The sequence below is a fragment of the Notolabrus celidotus genome, chromosome 19 (genome assembly GCF_009762535.1).
Source record: "Notolabrus celidotus isolate fNotCel1 chromosome 19, fNotCel1.pri, whole genome shotgun sequence".
Taxonomy (NCBI): domain Eukaryota; kingdom Metazoa; phylum Chordata; class Actinopteri; order Labriformes; family Labridae; genus Notolabrus; species Notolabrus celidotus.
Genome location: NC_048290.1, coordinates 2,388,590 through 2,411,541, shown reverse-complemented (window position 1 = coordinate 2,411,541; position 22,952 = coordinate 2,388,590). Strand labels below are relative to the sequence as shown.

General features: G+C 42.1%; 1 protein-coding gene across 2 annotated transcripts in view; it reads left to right on the top strand.

Annotated features, from left to right (window-relative positions):
• Positions 1–19,150, top strand: part of LOC117831007 (aryl hydrocarbon receptor-like) — a 38,533-nt gene extending 19,383 nt beyond the window's left edge. Inside the window, exons 11-12 of one of the 2 annotated variants that reach the window (XM_034709429.1) lie at positions 893–1,029; positions 19,105–19,150. In XM_034709429.1, the coding sequence (XP_034565320.1) occupies positions 893–1,018 (126 nt within the window). In that variant the 3' untranslated portion in view covers positions 1,019–1,029; positions 19,105–19,150. Of the gene's footprint in view, positions 1–892; positions 4,364–19,104 lie in introns of those variants that run through there. The other variant, XM_034709428.1, reaches the window with a different exon arrangement.
• Positions 19,151–22,952: the final 3,802 nt, after the last annotated feature.

The following is a 22,952-nucleotide window of genomic DNA, read 5'->3' as shown; positions in this document are numbered from 1 at the left end:
AAACAATGGAAAGTTTTAAAAGAGCAACCAATGCAGAAGTGCCTTAATCTTGCGTTCTTTTTAATGACCAGCAGGGGGCGACTCCACCGAAACTGTATTGTTCCTTTTACGCCAAGCGGCAACCTCTGGCTGCGAGAATTGAAGCTACGGCAGAAGTGTTTAAAACTGCAGTTCGGGGCACTGGTGGCCTAGCGGTCGAAGCGCCCCACATATAGAGGCTACAGTCCCCGTCCAGAGGTCGCCAGTTTGACTCCTGGCCTGTCGACCATTTGCTGCATGTCTACCCCCACTCTCTACTCCCCACAATTTCTGTATCTCTTCAGCTGTCTTGTCATTAAATGCAAAAATTCCCCAAAACATATCTTTTAAAAAAAAAACTGCAGTTCATCAAGTGTCCACTTGAGGCTGGCTCCAGAAGTACCAGAAACCACATACACACCAATTCAAAAAAGACGATCTTTACAGCAGAAATAAACATGTTCACAGCCTGGTTCAAAAGACGAGTTTAGCCTGGATAGCTCATTTCTCGATCGGCACACACTGAACGGGGGTTGAATTTTTTCGGCAATTTTGAAGATGTTAAGATTACAAGTTTTCCATCATGAGAGGCACAGCTGACTTGATTGACAGGCGGGAGCACTGTAGCTGTTGGCGAGGAGGCTCAAAGCCACCTCTTTACGTCACAATCGCTCAACAGAAGTTATGTTGAGTTCAACATTTCCAATATGGCCGCCGCCGATTGGCCTCAAAACAGCGCTTCGGAAACATACTACGTCCATCATTTATACAATCTATGGTTTGCACGCTGAATACATCCTGAACTGTAGCCATGTAGCTAACCTAAAGCTTCCTTTACATCATAAAGACCGCAGTGTGTTCTTTCCTCTCACAGATCTCCAACGGCACCCTGAATGGCGTGGATGACTCGTTCGCCTTCCCCCCTCTCCCCTCTGGGAACATCAACCTCTCCCAGAGCAGCGGGTCACAGCCGCCTCTACGCTGCCCTCAGAGACTCTGATGGACTGACAGGTATGAGATTATGAGGACTTTCCCTACATGGATACTTTAAGGATGTTGTGTCTGCTGTGGCTCACCAAAGACTTCGGACCTTCTCATTTCAAACTTCGTCTTCTTGTCGGACGATTGAGCCTCGCCTCTTCAAATATTTATCAGACTCTTCTAACCCAGTTATCGTCTTTCTTTCTGCGTGTACGAGGCGGAAAGGAACCGAGCATTTTGTGAAGAATAAACGCTGGACCCAGCAGGACTCAATGTGGAATATGGACGTGATCTCTTGACTCTCTGGATCCTACAACACGGAGGACTTCTCACACCAGTTTAACTCTTCTGACCCTTTCACAATGTGAATGTGGGAACCTGTAAATATCCACTTTATGTCTCTGAGGATGCATCATAGAGGAGAGGACTTTAAATCAACTTACTGTCAGTAAACTTTGATGTTTATATCCGGCTGCAGGGTGAAGCTAAAGTTTCAGATCTGATCCGGAGGGCTCCGACCTGCAGGATCCAGTGGAAGTTAACTCACTGACTAGAATAGAAACCTATCAGATGTGGTGGAATTTGGACATTCAACTCTCTGTGTTGTCTTTGAAACAGCTCCTGCTTCCTTTAATGTTCCTGTTTAAAGACATCAGAGAGGAAGAGATCGGTCTGTGCACAGTTCTTTGTGTTTCTGTTAGACGCTCTGACGTGATGCAGTTTGCTTTAAGAACATTTTTGTCCCATCAGCTGCAGACAAACTTTGCATGAAGTCAGTGGACTCTCTGATTATCTCGTTTGATAGGCAACCAGAAACTGTTTCAAAGAACAATCAGACACTTGTTCTTGTTTACGACAAACTTTTAAAGTGTGTCTTTTATTGAGACTCTGATTCTGATTAATGGAACCAAAGAGGGAACTGGAGGCGCTCTTATTCCCCAAAGAACCGCAGCACAACTCCAGCCTGGTTTATACCTCTGTGCTGACTCTACAACGCCGTCGTACTTGAAACACTCCGCCTTAAAGGTGACATATCATGCTTTTTTCATCAACATATATTGGTCTAAGAGGTCCCCAAAACATGTCTTTAAAGTTTATGCTCAAAAAAACACTTTGAAATCAGATTTTGGTCTGCCTGAAAAACCCTGTTCTTCAGTCCTCCTCAGAACAATCTGTTTTCTCTCTGACCACGCCCCCTCAGGAAGTGGATGTGCCTCGGCTGTCCAGCAAGTTGATCTAATGTTTACATGTTGGCTGAATATACACGGCTGCTCAGAGATCGCGTTACTTCAACCCTCTGAATCTGATCCAGAATCTGATCCTGACGGAGAGGCGCCTGCAGCAGGACCTTTCTGAACCATTGGTCACAGATTTAGTGTTTCTTGTTGTTTTATTTATCAGTATGTCGACGTGTCTTGGTACACAGCTACAGCTACAGCTATGAACATGTAGCTATGTGGCTATGCTAATTAGCGCTAGCACTTATCCATGACAAATAAAAATCATCCACTAGATCTTCAAATCTGCAGACGTGGGGAGTAAAACCGACCTCTGCCAGAAAGGCAGCAGGACCTTTCTGAAGGATTGGTCACAGATTTAGTGTTTCTTCTTGTTTTATTTGTCAGTATGTCGACGTGTGTCTTGGTACACAGCTACGACATGTAGCTATGCTAACTAGCGCTAGCACTTATCCATGATAAATAAAAATCATCCACTAGATCTTCAAATCTGCAGACGTGGGGAGTAAAACCGACCTTTTGACCTTTTATTAAGACAGCCTACAACTAGCATGCCTCCCTCCTAAGCTCCTTGTTAGCACACATGTGTGCAGGGAATGAAAAACAGAGGAGGGGTTGAGTTGTATTTTATACAGTCTATGGGCTGAACAAGCTCCGAGCTCTGACTCCGTGACAGACCGGATATTGTTGTTACGTAACAAAAACACTGAAAACTGAAACGGCTGGTTTCACACACATTTACAGAAAGGTGGAGAAATCAGAACAGGGGCAGAATGGATTATTTTCATTCTCGGGGGGTTTGTAGACAGGGACACATATTTCAGGTAGAGAACCATTAAAAAGAACATTTTGCATGATATGTCACCTTTAACACTTGATGGCAGTGTGAATTCTATGCAAGTCAGATCGCCTGTTTCTAGACCCGCTATGTTTCCTGCTTTTGTCCACGGTGAACTTTGACGACTCTGAGCGTGTTACATTAAATTGGAGATTTAAAACATTGCCGTTGATCAAACAGAAGTTAATACTAAGGAGAAAAGAGAGGACATGTCACAGGAGATGACATGAGGTGACTTAAGACGCCATCTTTTGAGAGGAGAACGTACCAGGAGAAGCTCGACCTGATCAGCCGAACATCACAATTAATCAGCAGTCCAAAGACAGAGGGAGACAACACACCCGGTCTTTTTCCAGGACCTGGTTTAGCAACAAGTCTTATATGTCTATTTTAGACATATAAGAGTTATAGCCCCCCCCCCCCCTGGAGAAAGCTCCACTAGCCGCCTCTGATGTAAACGTATTCTGCGTAGGAACAGACGTAGAAGTATAAACCAGGCTCGGTCACTTCAGGATGATCTGTCATTGAAAAATAAAGAAGAAGAAATCATGTGAGGAATGATTTACAAGTGATAGAAGATGGAATAAAGAGGGAAAACGCTTTAATGCTTTCACTAAATTTGCAAGTTCAGCGTCCAGACTTCTTCAGGAAATACAGACACATGCGGTGACACAGAACCACAAAGATACTAATAAATACATCTATAAATCAAAGCATTTAACCTTTTTCCTACAGATGAGTCTCTGAGTTTGTCCTGTCTTCTCTATAGATTTGCTCAAACCCTGACTTCAGGCATTCAGAGGATGTAAGTAAACAATAAAAATTGGAAGAACCAAGAACATTTAAGTATTATTCAACATTTTATTTGGTCTTCTTTTGGCTGTTATGATGCTGTAACTCACTGTGGTTCACTATTTGTCTAAACTCCAGCCTCCAGGTGTCGAAGAAGGTCCTCAAAGAGTCTTTAAATTTGAGCCCTGACAGTTCATAAAGCGCTCCTCTGTTTGTACTCCATGTTAGAGAGATGGCAGCTCCAGTTCTCAGTGTGAACACTAAACTGGGACTCTGAATCATACGTCTGTTTGTTTTCACTTCCATGTCAGCTGTACCAAAGAAGAACTCCCTCCTCAATCATATTCAGAACCGTGCACATGTATACTCTTAGTGCCTGCTGGAGACGGCCATATAACTGCGCCTGTGTAATTAGAGGTAACATTATAGCTGCTTGTGTACCACATATAACCCTCCAGTTTAATTTATTCTGCCATTAAAGAACTGTAACCGCTCACTCAGCCTCATGTATTATTCCTCTGAGCCCCACATGAAGAAGAGTTCACATGAGGGGACTCTATTCAGGCGGCGGCCATGATGACTTTAGACCTCAGGTGTGTGCGCAGGTATCAGGTGAAGCCCTTTATGAGCATGTGTTCTGTCTGCAGCTCCTGTGCAGACTTGTGTGTTTATCGTTGTATGTTATCTGAGGTCATGATGGCACATTTAATGTTTTTTTTTCTGTTCCCACATCTTCCCTCCTCTGGGACGTATGTGTTCCTCACAGCTCGTTACGTAACCGCCTGCAGCCTGCGACTTTACACAACATCTTCCTCTCCTCGGTGTTGTTTCTGTTTTTCTTTATAGAGCACACATCTCATGAGGAACCGCTGACAGAGCTCTGAGGCTGCAGCGGGGCAGGGATTTGTTCCCATCTTTTGTTTGTTGGAGTCAGAAATGCATTTGGTGGGAAGAAGGAAAAAATGGTGGAAATTTGATGTGCCAAGCAAGCGATATATTCAGTCCATTCCATCAATTATCTCGACCGCTTATCCCGTTTTGGGGTCACGAGGGCTGGAGCCTGTCCCAGCTGACTTGAGGCGGAAGGCAGGTTACACCCTGGACAGGTTGCCAGGGACAAACACAGAGACAGACAACCATTCACACACACACTCACACCTACGGGCAATTTAGAGTGACCAATCAACCTTGTGAGCATGTTTTTGGACTGTGGGAGGACACCACAGTAGAGCATGCAAACTCCACACAGGAGGGCACCTGCGTGACCGGGGACTCGAACCAGGAACCTTCTCACCGTGATGCAACAGCGCTACCCACTGCACCACCGTGCAGCCTGATGTTGACTGTGATTGCTAAAAATGTGAAGCCAAACAATGGCGCTAACCTCAAAGTGACAAAAACTGTAGTTCCCCAAATGGCCACAAGAGGCTGGCTCCAAAAGTGAGTGAATCCCAAGCAGCAACCTCCGGTCTCAAATTATGAAGCCCATGTGGAAGTGTTTAAAACTGCAGTTCCGGGGCGCTGGTGGCCTAACTGTCTCAGGGCCCCACATAGAGAGGCTATAGTCCTCGTCCCAGAGGTCGCTGTCTCGATCGCCGGCTGTGACCATTTGCTGCATGTCCTCCCAAACTCTTCTCCCCACATTTCCTGTCTCTCTACACCTGTCCTATCAATAAAGGCAGAAAAAAACACCCAAAAATATAACTTAAAAACTGCAGTTCATCAAGCGTCCACTAGAGGCTGGCTGCAGAAACACAGGAAACCACATACACACCCATTCAAAGAAGACGATCTTTACAGCAGAAATAAACATGTTTACAGCCTGGTTCAAAAAAACTATTCAAGTCGGAATAGCTAACTTCTCTATCGGCACACACTGTACGAGGGTGAATTGTTTTACAACTTAGTATTTTTTAAGATATCAAACTTATGAGTTTTGCCCAAATAAGGGCGCGGCTGACTTGATTGACAGGCGAAAAGGCTAAAAGCCCGCCTCTTTACCTCACACTAGCTTGGGCAAAGTTAGGTTGAGTTCGGCATTTCCAATTTGGCACCCACCGATGATCGGCTTCGGAATTAGATGGGTGACATCACTGATACTGCATCCAGGTTACATTTTATACATCATACCTTCTTAAAGAAACAGTACAGCCTATTACTTATGGGTGTTTTGATGGGTGTCTCTAGCTGTCTGCTTGATTAAGGCGTCACTTTATCAGCCGTACTCATACTTAATCTTAAAGATGATTAACTTTGTAGACTTTTATGCTTTCCATTTACCAAAATAAAGCTGATAACATCATGAAACCTTACTTTTGGAGATTTGCTTCATGCAGAAATTGTATAAAAATATGTCTCCCTGTGTGCTTTATTGAAACAAAGAGCTCCATCTCTCCACCTTTAACTTACTGATGGCCCACGATTAATCAGAGGGATGAAGAACTACAAAACTAGAGTTAGATTTTTAGAAAACTACACTAATGTTGGTTCCAAAATCACCACCCCTTGATTTTCTAGAGTTGATATCTAAAGTGAATCACACACACTGCCCTGAGTGAGTCTTAATCACTCTCCAGTTGACCTCTGGTGAGTTTAGGTCGTTGAATACAAACCTTTTAAAGAGGTGAATACATCCTGTTCAATCCAAACGCTCAGGTTACCGTCTCTTTGTGTTCATGAAGTCGTGTCTAAGTGAGCATCCAGCTATCGCCACTCTGAACCTTTATTTTACTCTCCTGGTTTTAGCAGTTCTTTCCAGCCTGCCTCAGTCCAGCTCTGAAATCCAAGCTGTCCCTGAAGAAAAGGTTGACTGGTCTCCCTGAAAGAGGGATTAAAAGACAAGGAAAAATAAAGTAACTCAATATCCCAATCAACCGGACCTGATAGGACGTTCTCACGCGAGGAATCTGATGCTCTAATAAAGAGGGAAAAAAGAAAGAGAGGAAGAGCGGCTGTGAGGAAGGGGGGAGACGGAGGGAGGGAGGGAGGAAGTAAAAACAAATGACTGCTCTGGGAGTGGATTCATTACGGGCTGAAGGAGGCGCAGGTCAGAGTCAGTTCACACAGAGAGCAGAGGAAACAGAGACGGGGACAGAGAGAAGATTTTAATGATTTCTAAGACTCATTTGTTCCATGAATATTACCTTGAAGTGGTTTCAGGGAGAGGTCAAGAGATGTCATCTGATGTAAATTGTTTTGCATGTTTCCCTCAGGATGTTTTCTGTTTTATCAGGTCGTCGCCTTCACATCAGTGACACTGCTGCAGACTCTCACAGTCCACAGTCCTGACTTCAGCTCTCTTCTCTGAGGATTTACATTTACAGTCACATAGAAACAGATTCTATGACTCACCTCTCTCATCTTTCAGACATCTAAGGTGATGTCTGATGTCAAATATCAAACACATAAATAAAAGAACATCTGAAGGGATTTCACCTAACCAGTAACTCTGCCTCATTTTTCACTGCAACTAAAAAAACAGTCAGACTGGTTTTCAGGTGAACACCAGGACGCTGCTTTGGCTCCACCGTGTGGAGACAAAGAGGTGATGATCAAAAAAACTCTGAGGATCTAAAATGTTTTTCACAAATGACCTCATGATGTTCTTGTTTCTTATTGATTCTTCATTCTCTTCATTCTGGATTCTTCTTGGATCTTGATTCTTATTGAGTCTTCTTGATTAATCTTGATTCTTGATTCTTGTTGATTCTTCTTAAGTCTTGATTCTTGTTGATTCTTCTTGATTATTATTGATTATTATTGATTCTTCTGGGTCCTTCTTGATTCTTCTTGATTCTTCTTGAGTCTTCTTGATTCTTCTTGAGTCTTCTTGATTCTTCTTGATTCTTATTGAGTCTTCTTGATTCTTATTGATTCTTCTTTGATTCTTCTTGATTATTATTGATTCTTCTGGGTCCTTCTTGATTCTTCTTGATTCTTCTTGAGTCTTCTTGATTCTTCTTGAGTCTTCTTGATTCTTATTGAGTCTTCTTGATTATTATTGAGTCTTCTTGATTCTTCTTGAATCTTCTTGATTAATCTTGATTCTTGATTCTTATTGATTCTTCTTAAGTCTTGATTCTTGATTCTTCTTGATTCTTCTTGAGTCTTCTTGAGTCTTATTGATTCTTCTTGATTTATCTTGATTCTTGATTCTTATTGATTCTTCTTAAGTCTTGATTCTACTTGATTCTTGAGTCTTATTGATTCTTATTGATTCTTCTTGATTCTTCTTGAGTCTTCTTGAGTCTTATTGATTCTTCTTGATTAATATTGATTCTTGATTCTTATTGATTCTTCTTAAGTCTTGATTCTACTTGATTCTTGATTCTTATTGATTCTTCTTGATTGTTGATTATTGATTCTTCTTGATTCTTATTGATTCTTGATTCTTATTGATTCTTCTTGATTGTTGATTATTGATTGTTGATGATTGATTGTTGATTATTGATTCTTCTTGATTCTTCTTGATTCTTGATTCTTATTGATTCTTCTTGATTCTTCATTGATTCTGAGCCACTTTCACTTGTGCTGGAGTAATGTTTGACCTGGAGGATCTATTCTTTGACTCAAGTAAAAATGTTAAGTACATGATTTTGTTTATGTCACAAATCCTCAGGGTTTGTTTGGTTTCTGTATGTCTTTGTATCGTCCCTGTGTATTTTGATGCCTTTGACTTGGTCCTGCAGAGGCCTGAAGGGGGAGCTGTCGACCCATAAACAGGGCTGAATCATAGTTTTTGTTACTGTTCTCACTGAGTAATGTCCTCAAGAGGAAATCCTTTCAACGGTGCCAAAAAACACGTCACACACCTGCTGAGTAACAGCTGCATCAGCTGTTTCCCAGAAACTGATGAATAATTTCATTGTATTGAGATATTTCAATCTGGCTGGGGATCCTTGTGAATATGTTAATAATAGTTTTGTGATTTCACATCATTTCCAGTATTTGTACTTTGATTTTACTCATAAAAAAACATCCTGAGGGTTTAAGAGAACTTCATTTTACACATGTAGAAGCATTAAAGCCCTCTTAGCCATTTTAAACTCCTCATAATAATAATAATAATAAAAATAACAATAATAATTATTATTATAATTATTATAATAAAAAAATATTTTTTTAAATGACTATTATAGTATTATAATGAGGGGTTTAAAATGATAATAATAACAAAAATCCTTCGTATTATTATTCTGGTTATTATTATTATTATTATTATTATTTTTTTTTTTTTTTTTTTTATCATTTTAAACCCCTCCTAATAATCATCATCATCATCATCATCATCATTATTATTATTATTATTATTATTATTATTATTATTGTTATTATTATTATTATTATTGTTATAACAAGGAAAGAAACTAAAAGAAACTAAAAGAGAAATGTGAGACAATGACTTAATGTTTAAGAGGAAAAAATTTAAAATTAAAATTGCTGGGAGGTGACAGAAAAACAAAAATACAGAAAGGGAGATATAAACGTTAAGATCGCAAAGAGAGAAAACAATGTTGTAAGACTAAAAAAAAATAAAGATAAAAGAAAAAAACAATTAAAAGATTGGAAAAATAAAATATAAAAATACAAAAGAATAAAAACTTGCCTGAAAAATAATAAAAACACATGGATTAAAAACACGCTCCTGTAAAAGCACATCTATGAAAGTGTGTTTTAAAAGAGGATAAGGAAGTTAATTCATTAATACCTTACTTCTGCAGTCGTCTACCTCGTTCATTAGGCCAATAACCGACTGCAACCATTGTCAAAATGAACATCTGACTTCAGACTACCAAGAAAACAGAAACAAAGCAGCTCAAAAAGAGACGTTTTCATCTCATGAATGTGACGATGTAGAAGGAGTGAGGAATGAAGGAGAGGTGGGAATAAAACAGCAAATATGTGTTCAGATTTACTTACAAATTGTACAAACCTACCTTCAGTTTATCTTTTTGGTGTTTTTTCAACTATAAATTATTACTTTTTGTTTGAAATAGTGGAGTATAGCCAGAGGATTCATCTGAATTGTCTTCAGACTATTTAAAGATTGACTAAGTGTCCTATTTTACGTTGAACAGCTGACGAACACGGCAGACAAAGTTCCAGGTAATGAAGTATCCACAGGAACAATGTCCTCTGTGAAATCCTCCTTTTGTTCTCTTATTTCTACCTCTCCGTCCGTCCTCCTCTCTCACTCTGAGAAATTATTCATAATTTTCAATCAGCCGTCCGTCAGTGTTTAACAGTAATTGAATTTTGATATGAGGGCAATTATTCTTCATTTAAGGGTTATTTGCATTAATTTGAAATATTAATGGGTTCTTTGGGGCGACAGAAGAGATGAGTATTTGGCCACAGAGGAGCTCCACACCACTCCAGGCACTCGTATTACCCAGCATCCTCTCTACCTGCTCGGGTCAGGAGGAGGGGTGTTTCTTTTTCCAAAAATCATTCAGGAGACTGAGGGAGAAGAAGTGGGTTTTAAACGCATGCAGAGGAGAGGTTTAGCAAAATCCCTCAGTGTGTCTTGAAAGCCTCGCCTCAGAATTATAATTGCAAATGATTTTTAATCAAATCCAGGGTCCTTCTTTGATCTCGTCCATCAAACCTGTCAAAGAAGCAGACATGTTGTGACTCAAACTCTCATATTTGCACATTTATTTATCCTTTTTATCAAAGAAATATCTCAGTCTTCCTCTCTAGAAGCAAAACTGTACAAACTGCAGAGGGTGATGTAGTTTGCTAACAGCATTAACTAATAAAGTAAGAACGTTAGTGGTTTTGCATTGTCCCTGAGAGCATGCTGCATGCAGGCCTCACCTCAAAGCTCTGATGTGTCCAAGTCCAGGCTGAAACTGTTTTACTTTTCTAGATCCAGACATTAAAAGACGACCTTTTGGTTCAAGCATGATGAGACTTTTTGGCACCGAGCAGAGGTCACAGTCTGAGGATGCTGTGAAGGGGAGCGATCTCAGTCCGGAGTAGCTGATCTTCTGTTCCAGCGCTCAGAGTTTCACACGTCATCACCTTGATTGTTTTGACACCACACTAAGATATTCAGGAGGAGGAAACGTCCAACTCATGAAATTTGCAGATCCTGATTAAATCCAGAATCATTTAGAACAGAGCGTGTAGTTAGTGCTGGTTGTTGAGTTTGGACGTCTCTCTCAGGGGGTTTGAATAGATGAGGGGGAGAGTTCTTCACCCATCAATGTAGCCTCCCTCCCTCCCTCTCTCTCTCTCTCTCTCTCTCTCTCTCTCTCTCTCTCTCTCTCTCACATTCAGCAGACGGATGTTCGGCCTCATTTTGTCTTACAGACCTCTTTGTCTCGTCTTGTACGACTCTGCTTACTTGTTGTATGTTTTGACGGATGTCAGAGGCTTCAAACAGCCGAAGATCTTAAACACAACAACAGGAAATTCAGTCCATGTACCTTCTGTAAAAATGAACTTAGTGGTCAAATTTGAATATATTGAGTCAGTACTGAAAACATGCATCATACCCCATCTTATTTAATCTCTCAAACCTGCTTAGGTTTTGTTTTTTGGTCACTTGCACCAGTGCGGTGTAGTTTTACCTGCTCATAAAGATGATACAGTCACATCAGCATTCATATGAAGTCCTATTTCAAGCCACTCAGTGAATGAAAGACTAATATCTACAATCTTTTAAAGACAGACCTGTCAAAGCTCATGATGTTGATATTTTGGCAAACTTGAGACCCTTAAGCTGAAAGAAAAACAAAAGAAAATCAGTTTCTTTCCTGGTTCAAGCTGTTAAAGTTAGCCTTGGTGTAACTCACTATTTACAGTGAAACTGAGACTCACCAGAAACAGATGACTGTGCGCTACTCCAACCAAGAAATGACAGCGCTTATTTTGCATAGATATCTGGAGGGGCAATTTTGCATCGCTTTTCAAATCTTAAATGAACTGTAAACAATGCAAGACTTGGAACAGGAAGTCTCTGTTAAGCTAACTGCTAGCTATACCAGAAAAACATAGTTCCCAGAGACATGTATGGTCGTCAAATGATAGCTGATTGTGTATTTCTAATTCAAATGCTTCATAAATATCATGATTTGCATGCTCACCATCTTAGTCCAGTGTGATACCATGCTACTGCCATAGTCTGCAGTCTTGGGCTGACAGTGGATGGGCAACATCTTTCAAGAGAGTTGTAAAATGTAAGCATAATAAATATGTTATTGGTTACAGAAGAATGAAAGTTCAGTTATAAATGTGACGCCCTTTTCTTTACCACCAGGGGTTGAAGGTGCATTTTTCTCAAGAAGCCACTGTAACAGATTTTAGAACACAAATTTATATAAGAAGGTACGACAGATATGACACTGCATGCCCCAGTCTAAACCATAGACTGTATAAAAAATGAACGTAGTATCCTTGAAGTCATCCATCTGTTCCTGAAGAGTTGTTTTGAAGCCAATCGGCGGAGGCAGCCATATTGGAAATGCTGAACTCAACCAAACTTGGTCCGAGCTAGTGTGAGGTAAAGAGGCGGGCCTTTAGCCTTTTCGCTAACAGCTACAGGGTGCCCGCCTGTCAATCAAGTCAGCCACGCCCTTATTTGGGCAAAACTCGTAAGTTTAATATCTTAGAAAACATCGACTTATAAAGAAACTCATCCCCCGTAAAGTGTGTGCTGTTAGAGAAATGAGCTATTCAGACTACACTGTTTTTTGAACCATGCTGTAAACATGTTTATTTCTGCTGTAAAGATTGTCTTCTTTGAATGGGTGTGTATGTGGTTTCCTGTGTTTCTGCAGCCAGCCTCTAGTGGATGCTTGATGAACTGCAGTTTTTAATACTTCCACATGGGCTTCATATTTTAAGACCAGAGGTTGCTGCTTGGTCTAAATTCATGGGGCACATCCCTCTGCTGATACCTGTTGGGTGGTGCTCCTGTGCCCCAAGAAGCTTCTAACTCTTGTGATAAAAAGGAGGAAATGCACATGAACAACTCAGTCAAAGGAGTCAGGCCAGAAACAGAGTTACTTAAGATACTTTAACCTTTAACCTGATCTTTGCAGTTTATATATTTAACTCTCTGAGTAGATAATATTTGCCTTACTCTTTGGGAGTGGTGGGGCGGCACCCGAGCCTCCTCCATCAACCAGCTGCCACCATCAACAGTCATGTCCACATCACTTCCTGTCATCCAGCCCTCCCAGAACTCCCCTCAGATCACTGGTCTCTTGTGAAAGCCACCTCCACTTCCTTCCTGTGCTGACTTTCTTCATCTGTGATCTGTCATTCCCGTAGATAGCAAGCTGTGGCACTGAAGACTTGATGGTTCAGGATCGTATTTGTCTTGTGTTGATTCTGAAATATGTAACACTTTAAAAAGTTCCCTTAAAATTCCTAGAAAGTCTTGGTTGCCATGTTCCTCATGTAAGCGAACATGAAGTATTTAGTGCAGGAGGGATTCTTGTTCACATCCATCTGACATCCGCTCTCTTAAACTCTTCTGACAGTGGTGCACATGTGGCTCTGCAGCTGAATCGGACATCTCCCCTCCTTTAACTTCTCCGTTTTTATGTATCACCTTGAGCTCCACAGGGCATCCTCCCAGGAGTCCCTTTGTCTATGAATGCTAATGGGATCTCTCTGTGTTAATAATAAATAGCTGCTGATAAAATAATAAATTCCTAATGTCCCTCTCAGACCTTTCTCCCTCCCTCTCCTCCCTCTCAGATTAGTTTATCAGGGCCTCGCCGCCCCAAACACTTTGGGCTTAATTATTAAAAAAGCCTGAAAAATTCATATCCTTCTTTTTTTGGGTGCAAAAGCCATCGTTCAGCCTGTGAATATTTGGAAAAAAAGAGGCGGCGAGGGATGAAATATTCAGCAGCACACAGGCCCTTCAATTATTTTTTTCTAATGCTTGAATGTTAAAAAACACATGCAGGCTGAAATGAGCATTTTAAGGCGGAATAATTCCTACAGCAATATAATACAGCTTAATTATTCAGGGCTAAATCTCCCTGCTGCCACTTTACACATTTATGTTTAATCACATTCAGGGAATTTGGATGCAATCACTTGTTATTTTCTGCCTCTAGCAATGCAATTAAGCGTGAAAAAAGAGAAGTTAGGGGAGATTTTATGCTGGTAAATATATAAAAACAGAGTTTTGTCCATGTGGGAGCAGATCCAGTTTCCAGCAAAGCAGGTTTCCAGATTGTAACTGGTCAAACTGCCTCTCCCATCATCCCTGCTGGTTTGTCTCCCATCAATGTTAAAGAGACGACACGGCATCGAATAAGAGGAAAGACGTTTCCAGTCTCATCTGTAATTTAAGCAGCTGAAACCTCCTCTGTCGCTCCTCGCTACACAAACGCTTTTGTTTGCCCGTCTTGTCGTCGTGCTGTATTATTTAGAAGCAGAACAAACAGAAAGCACTCGCTGTCTTCTTCTCTTCCTCCTCCTCCTCCTTCGTTCGGCTCCTCGGGCCTGCCGGTGCATCCACCGCGGGGATCAATTTCATGCAAACCCACTGGATCAGATCAGACAGGAACACAGTCACACCCACTGCAACACCCACGCTGTCTCCAGATACACTCGGAGGAGCCGGGTGATGATATCTCTGAGAGAGGAAAACTCTCTTTCTGAAACTTTCTGATTGACTGAAGGAGAAGATTTAACTCTTTCATAACTCCTGCCTCACAGACTGAACAGATCTCATAGATGATGAGGTTGAATGATGGGATTTGAGACGTATTAAAGTCTCAAATTAATTTAAATCTGTGTGTGGCATGCCCACAGGTTCTGGGTCAGCTTTTTCCCCGCTCTTCATTCCATCCCTCATGCTCCTGTTTTACCCAACATTCGATCAAAGAGTGATCGAACTACGACTCTGAGAGAGACACAACTAATAGACCTGTTTGTGTTTGGAGGTTAACCGTGTTCCTATCATTTTGTGTTCATTATTAGCCTGTAGGAGAACTTGACGCCGGTTTGCCTGCACTCCAAAGTCATCTGTTCCCACACTCGGGTCGCAAACTGTCCCGTATCAGCAGGGACATCCTGTATCTGGAATCAAAGTCCCGATTTAGTACTGTGTCTTGTCCCCAGGCATTGTCTGTGTGATCACTAGACGACACTTCTTCAGCTGCTTTCCTTGATATCCTTGAAGATTGTCTTCCTACTACTCTTCAAGGACCTAAATGTTTCCTGTGGCCTAGTGTTGTCTGCGTTTTCCACTGTGGCCTGGAGTCCCATGGAGATGCAAAGGAGGCCAGTGACGTATGGAGAAATAATTAAAGTCATTGCAGTTCACCACCAGACCAGTAGAGGGCAGTAAGAACGAGATGAACGCCATAAAACATAGAAGACGCTGTTCACCCCATTTGTTGCCGACTAGAGATAGATAGCACGAACTAACTGAAGATGTCACCATATGTTACCTCCATCTTCTACCCACATTAACATTGTCGACGGATTAGGAAACGTGAGTCCATCTGATCTTCTCATCAAATATTCCATGTGCTCCCATTTTAAAACACCTGGTGTCATGCTTGTTGACATTTTCGATCACTTTTCCCCAATGAGCTAGCTCGCTACCAGAAACTTGAGGGTGGTTTAGTGGATCTTGGATGACAAAATGTGGAAGAATCAAAGTATTTAAGAGGAAGGGGCAAAATAAGGTGAAGAGCATAGACTATATAAATAATGGACGTAGTCTCCGTGACATCACTCATCTGTTCCTGAGCGCTGTTTTGAAGCCGATTGTCGGCGGCAGCCATATTGGAAATGCTGAAGTCAACCAAACTTAGTGTGAGGTGAAGAGGCGGGGTTTGAGCTTGCTAGCCAACAGCTATGTGTTCCCGCCTGTCAATCAAGTCAGTCATGTCCTTATTTGGGCAAAACTCGTAATCTTAATATCTTCTGAAAATTCACCCCCCGTACAGTGTGTGCCGATAGAGAAATTAGCAAGGTGCACCAAAGCTGTTTTTTTAACCAGGTTGTAAACATGTTTATTTCTGCTGTAAAGATCGTCCTTTTTGAATGGGTGTGTATGTGGTTTCCTGTGTTTCTGCAGCCAGCCTCTAGTGGACGCTTGAGGAACTGCAGTTTAGAACACTTCTGCATGGGCTTCATATTTGAGACTGGAGGTTGCAGATTGGTGAATAGAAGGTGACAAACAGGCCAACATCGTCATGTGTGACACCACAGTTAGCCTGTTAGAGTGAGGGAGATTCCTCTTGTGCTGTGCTTATCGTGTTTTATGACACTGCTGATGGATTTGTTGAGTCGACACTTGGAAGGAGATAAGTGCGAGTAGCAGAGCGGTTCAAAAGGCCAGGTTGCTGTACCATAAAAGCTTTCGTGGGCGTGTCTTCTCCCCCTCCTTTTAGTTTTTGTTTCACTCACTTTCTGTCATAAAGATATATCTAAAGTTATTCTCAGATGGTCTAAGCATTAAACACAAGGCTGGTTAATCCAACACCTTCTTCCATGACTTCATCTACAGTAGATAAACTGTACCGCCTTCACATCGCCCTGAAGCTGTGGATCTGTACGCCCGCTGAGGAAGGCCTGCATCAACACCTCCAACAGTGTTTCCTGTTTTGGTAGTTTGACTCCATCTAACATGAACTCTCTGGCTAAACCATTACACTACAGGAGGGGAAACTAGTCCAATCTAGTAATCTATGGAGAGAGGAAGTCTTCTTTGTTATGTGTGACTGAAACCGTTCAGCCGAGTTCATCCAAGTAACGCTGATAGATTTTGAGGGCGGTCAGATTATTAAAACATTTATTAACCTGCTTCATGCATTTAATTATTCATTTGGACAGCTCATTTAAAAACATCATGTCTGGTACATAACTTAAGTTATGATTATATTAATAGTTTAATATTAGCATTGCAGCATGAATTATTGAAGAGTATGGGTCAGTGTGTTTAGAGCCCTCCTTGGTGTGTGTTGATTGAGCGCTGAGTGCATGTTAGCTTCACTGTTAGCTTCACTGTGTTCATGCTTCTATTTGTTTCAGTGGTTGAGTCAATCTTTATGCTACATATGTGGGGAGTTCCCTGTATTTCGTCACTTGCAAAACGTAGAACTGCAGTTTTACTGTTGACTGCATAAAACAGGAAGAGTCCCTGTGATGTCGCCCAATCATGGAAGTCGCCTCAGTAAAATGCTGACTCATCTCAGCTTTCAGTCGACCTTGCTAACAGCTACAACACGGCTTAATTGTGCAAAACTCTTCACCTTAATATCTACAAAACAAACAAAGTCTAAAAAAGAATCCCTGTCCTTCTGTATCAGCCTGTAAACATGTTTAAACTCTGCTGTAAAGATCAGCGTTTTAACATTGGACCTAATGAGGTTTCTTTGGCTTTTGGAGCCAGCCTCAAGTGGACACTCGAGGAACTGCAGTTTCTAACACTTTTGCATTAGCTTTGTTTTTCCACAGCAGAGGTTGCTGCTTGTGCAAGCCTGTTGTTTTCCATCATGAGAGGCTTTTCCAACCTTTAGCTTTTCGTGAAGTTTTCACAGTTACACACATTTAACCCAGCTGAATTAACATTTTTCAAATATAGATTATCACAGCTTACTTAAGGCTGATTTATACTTCTGTGTCTCCCCTACGCAGCAGGGGCTGACGCAGACATGAGCCCCACATACTTGTGCGTCGGTGTGTCCGTGTCGCGCAGCAATTCTCCGCCCAAACGCCTGAGGGCAGTGCGGTCTCTCTGATAGCCGGCCGCCTGCTTCCGGTCCCGCTACGATCTCTGTTTACTTTTCCACATCGATTCAGAGTGTGTTCTGTTAATCTACAGCTGATACATGTTGCTGTTTATCATACAGACATGATTACATGAAGAATAGAGACGAGGAGATGAAATACACGGCCGATGTGCGGCCGATGTCCGGGATCCCGGAAGTGTTGTAAATGCGGGAAAGACAAAGCCGCCGAGCGGACCAATCACAGAGCTTGCGGTCCGCGTCGGCTCTACGCGGAGTTACATTTTGGAGGAGGTGCACGTCAGCTACGTGCGTAGGCCTCTGCGTAGGTACGGGAGCTACGCGGACCCCCGGCGTAGGCTACGTCGAAGTATAAATCAGCCTTTAGTTGTTACTTTGATTTCTTTTACCCGTGTTTGCATTACTATTCCAGTGTTTTCAATAGCGATGTAAGAAAAAAATTTATACAAATAAGGGTGGATTAAAATCGATTCAACAACCTTTGTATTGCAATATTATTCTTAAACAGTAGAAGGCGCTATCTGTATTTCACTCCGCTTGTTCAGCATCATGAAGTCTCTTGCGCTGCTCTCTCGCATAGACTGTAAAAAATATGGACGTAGTATCCGTGACGTCACCCATCTGTTTCTGAAGAGCTGTTTTGAGACCAATCGGCTGCGGCAGCCATATTGCTTCTGTCGAGCCAGTGTGACGTAAAGAGGCGGGCTTTGAGCCTCCTAGCCAACAGCTGCAGTGTTCCTGCAGGCAGCTGTGCCTCTCATTGGAGGACTAGTAATCTCAATATCTTAGAAATTGCCGAATTACAAAAAAAATTCACCCCCCCTCACAGTGAGAGGACATCGAGAAATGAGCTATTCAGACTACACTCATCTTTTGTACCAGGCTGTAAACATGTTTATTAATGCTGCAAAGATCGTCTTTTCCCCATTCATGTGTATGTGACTTCCGGTACTTCCGGAGCCAGCCTCAAGCGGATCCTCGATGAACTGCAGCTTTTAACACTTCCGCATTGGACTCATATTTTTAGACCGGATGTTGCCACTTGCTCTCTCGTCATTCGCTGAGTGGAGTGTAACAGACATGGAGGCGGCAGGTGAAGACCGAGCGATCAGGATGTTGTGTTTACAGTCTGAGATACGCAAGCATTTTGGCTTTCCCTGATATCCCTGAAGAAAAACATGTCAAGTCCAAGCCAGGAGCATCAGCTGCACTTTAGTTTATTTAAAGAGATTGACCTTATTTGTTTTAATATTTCATACTTTAAATCAGGAATCGTTCACTTTTAATTTCTCTATATTTGTTCTGAAATTTTCAACACAGTACAGTACTTTTGAGGTTTTTTTACAAGGTGCTGAAAAAGGATTACTTTGTTTACAACAGTGGTTCTCAAAGTGGGGTCCTAGGACCCCTGGGGGTCCACGAACCATAGCGTGGAGGTCCGTGACATAATTATAATACATTTCTAATACATTTTTAAATTGTGCTGTGTCATTAAAAACAGCATGTATACAGATGAGGACCATTTGGCGACATCTGATCACACGGAATACAAGGACAAAACTAAAGACCTTTTCCAAGTGAAAGAACGAGAATACATCCGCCAGAAAACACAGATGGTGAAGTGTGTTCTGTGTATCACCATGGAACAGGTCTGAAGTATTTACATTGATACGTTTTACAATACAAATAGTTCCAAGGGCATCTAAGAGTGCAAATGGTAGTAAGCATGTGCTTTATCTATGTTACAATTATGAGGGAGTCCTTGGAAAATGTTCTCACCTGTAAGGAGTCCCTGGCCCAAAATGGTTTCAGAACCCCTGGTTTACAAAGAAATATAAGAGAACAAATATATATTGCAACTGTCCATATCTGAGAATTGAAATAAAATAAGTTATCCAGTTTTCTTGAAAAACGTTAGAGAATCATGAGTGAATCGTATCCTGAACCAAGAATCTGGATTGGAATCGAATGGTGGGTTAAGTGTATCCTTACATCCCTAGTTTCCAATGTAAGATTTCCTACAACAGTATGTTTCCCAGCAGCAGAATATATCTCCCAGCTGATCCTGCTTGTGTTTTTCTTTGTGCAGGGGGAGCAGAAGTGTGACACATCCAAATGAGATCATGTGTGCAGTTTTCTCTTGAATATTCATAAGACTTCGAATCATCTAATCATCCATGTCTAAAGAGGGAAGGAGCTCTGTGGGGGAGGTAAAGGTGAGAAAATAACCTGCTTGGATTTCATTATCAGGGATTATAATCCTCTCTGAGAGAGATACTCGTCTGTCCCCGAAGAGGAAGACGCCGGCGACACAATTTATCTGCTGTTTCCTCAACACTTCATTTCAAGAGCTCTCTCCTCACTCCGCTCTCTCTCCTCCTCCTCGGCCTCATCCTTTTTATGCTCCTCACTTTCCATTCTCTCCTCATTTTTCACTTCAGCTTCTTTCTTCCTCATCCTTTCAAGTGCTCTTTATCCTCCCTCACCCTTCCTTCCCTCCCTTCCCCCCTTCCCTCCCCCCTCTCTCATCTCACCCCTCCTCCCCTCCCCTCAGCGTTTAGTGATTAATGCGAGTTTTAATTGTCATGCTCACTTTTATGCTCATTAAAGTGTATTATGCAGCAGTTAGGGTATTAAAGTTCAGCCAGAAATTTCATGCATACTGATGAGAATGCAAATGAGCCCAGCGTGAAAGGATGGTATGGCTTGTGTCGTGCATGTGTGTGTGTGAGTGTGTGAGTGTGTGTGTGTGTGTGAGTGTGTCTGATTATCCCCAGGAGTGAGGCAGAGTGTCATTATCGCCTGGACTAGCCATCTTAGCTGAGCAGAGCGAGTCCATCCGTAGAAATCACATTAATGGGAATCTTGCAGTTTTATGCATGAATACCTGAATAGTATTTTAAATGTGCTGCTGTGTGTTTCCAGAAAGGCTGCATGAGGTTTATGTAGCGTGGTACGATCAATACAGGTCGTCTGAAATCACGTGCAGGAAAAACAAAGTGCAGAAGTTGAAAACTGATGGTTTTGAATGGAAGTCTTCACATAATGTAAAGTTTAAAGGTGACATATTATGCTCTTTTCATCAACATATATTGGTCTAAGAGGTCCCCAAAACATGTCTCTAAAGTTTATGCTCATAAAAACACTTTGAAATCAGATTCTGGTCTGCCTGTAAACCCCTCTTTTTCAGCCCTGCTCAGAACAGGCTGTTTTCTGTGTCTGTGCCTTTAAATGAGAATGAGCTCTCTGACCACGCCCCCTCAGGAAGTGGGTGTGGCCTCGGCTGTCCAGCACGTTGATCTAATGTTTACATGTTGGCTGAATATACACGGCTGCTCACAGACCCGCGTTACTTCAACCCTCTGAATCTGATCCAGAATCTGATCCTGACGGAGAGGCGCCTGCAGCAGGACCTTTCTGAACCATTGGTCACAGATTTAGTGTTTCTTGTTGTTTTTTTTATCAGTATGTCGACGTGTGTCTTGGTACACAGCTACTAACATGTAGCTATGTGGCTATGCTAACTAGCGCTAGCAGTTTTCCATGAAAACTAAAAATCATCCACTAGATCTTCAAATCTGCAGACGTGGGGAGTCAAACTGACCTTTGTGTTTATTAAGACAGCCTACAACTAGCATGCCTCCCTCCTAAGCTCCTTGTTAGCACCATAGACTGTCAATAAAAATGGACAGCGTTGCTCCGCCTCTTCCCGTTGTACGGTTCTGAAGCCAAAAAATCCCTCTCCTGGGCGCCGCCATTGTGCAGCCAGAGCCTGTGAAGCCTTTGTAATAAGCTCCGCCCTACAGCGTAACGTCACAAGACGCTGTGTGTCCCTTAAAGTTTCCCTCTACAGCGGCTGTGAATCAAAGGAAACAGGAAGTAAAACCCCGTTTTTTAAACTCTAATAACTAACGAAAAATAAACTTTTCAGAAAAAAGAGGCCTTGGACACAAAACAGTCAAATACTAACTACATATCACCACAGCATACGGATGGGAGAAACATTCATACAACGTGTATTTATTTTTTAAAGTTTGACTGCTCCTCCATTCAAATGAATGGGGGAGACGGATTTTTTTACCTATACTGCAGCCAGCCACCAGGGGGCAGACACACTGCTGAAAGCCTCACCAATAGGGCCGTATCCGGCACGCTTGGTTAGCACACATGTGTGCAGGGAATGAAAAACGGAGGAGGGGTTGAGTTGTATTTTATACAGTCTATGGGCTGAACAAGCTCCGAGCTCTGACTTCCTGTTACAGACCGGATGGCGTTGTGACGTATGAAAAACACTGAAGTCTGAAACGGCTCGTTTCACACACATTTACAGAAAGGTGGAGAAATCAGAACAGGGGCAGAATGGATTCTTTTCATTCTCGGGGGGTTTGTAGACAGGGACACATATTTCAGGTAGAGAACCATTAAAAAGTCCATTTTGCATGATATGTCACCTTTAATGTCTCATTGTATGGTCTTAATCTGGGACCACTGCCCCTCTGGGATTGGTAGCCAAATCTTCTGCGCTTCAACATCCAGCTTAGACCTCCTTTTCTTTGCTGCATCATCGACAGTCCACTTAGCAACCTGAGGAACGACCATGTGTTCAGATCACTGTCATTTTTGTTCCATCGTATCCCCCTGAGGAGCACCAGTTCATCTGTTTCTGGTAGGTCTCAGTTTCACTGTAAACAGTAAGTTCCACAGAGGCTGCACTCTGGCTGACTTCTGATGTTTTGTCTTTTCCTGACCGATGAGACAAAACAAGGAAGTCAACAGGAGTGTCTGCGTCATCAGTTTCAGTGCTGGAGCCCCTTTTACACAGCATGTTCAACACAGGACTGTTTTCTCTCTGCCAGCCTCCGAGTGAAAGTCTGCATGGCGTCAGGGTGAGTATGTAAACGCATCCTGAGTTAGTCTTTTGAATCCTGAGTCCTCTCCCACTTTCCTACGAGGAAATACAAGGGCCTAAAATGTGTGGAGTGCACGTGTTGAACGGTCTTATGAGTCCTCTTTGAACAAGAGGAGAAGATTAACACCACATTTAGTTAAAAGGTGATTTCCATCTGCAGCCCCTGAGGCAGGTACACTCCAAACAAACTCTGCAGCCGGTTGCCGATTTGGAATAAAGTACCAAGAAGAAAAGTCATTAACTCTAATTTATTAGCCATGCTGGATTAGCTGCTGCGATCAGAGGTGGAGGGTTTTTAGTTTTAATCTGGAAAATGGTCACTTGACAAGAGCACGACAAATTTGAGAACACATCATGACTGTTAAAAAAAAGGATGGGTCATGAGCGCTGACATCAAAAGAGTCAGCGATTTCTGCAGGGAGGAGTCGCGTGGATGAACG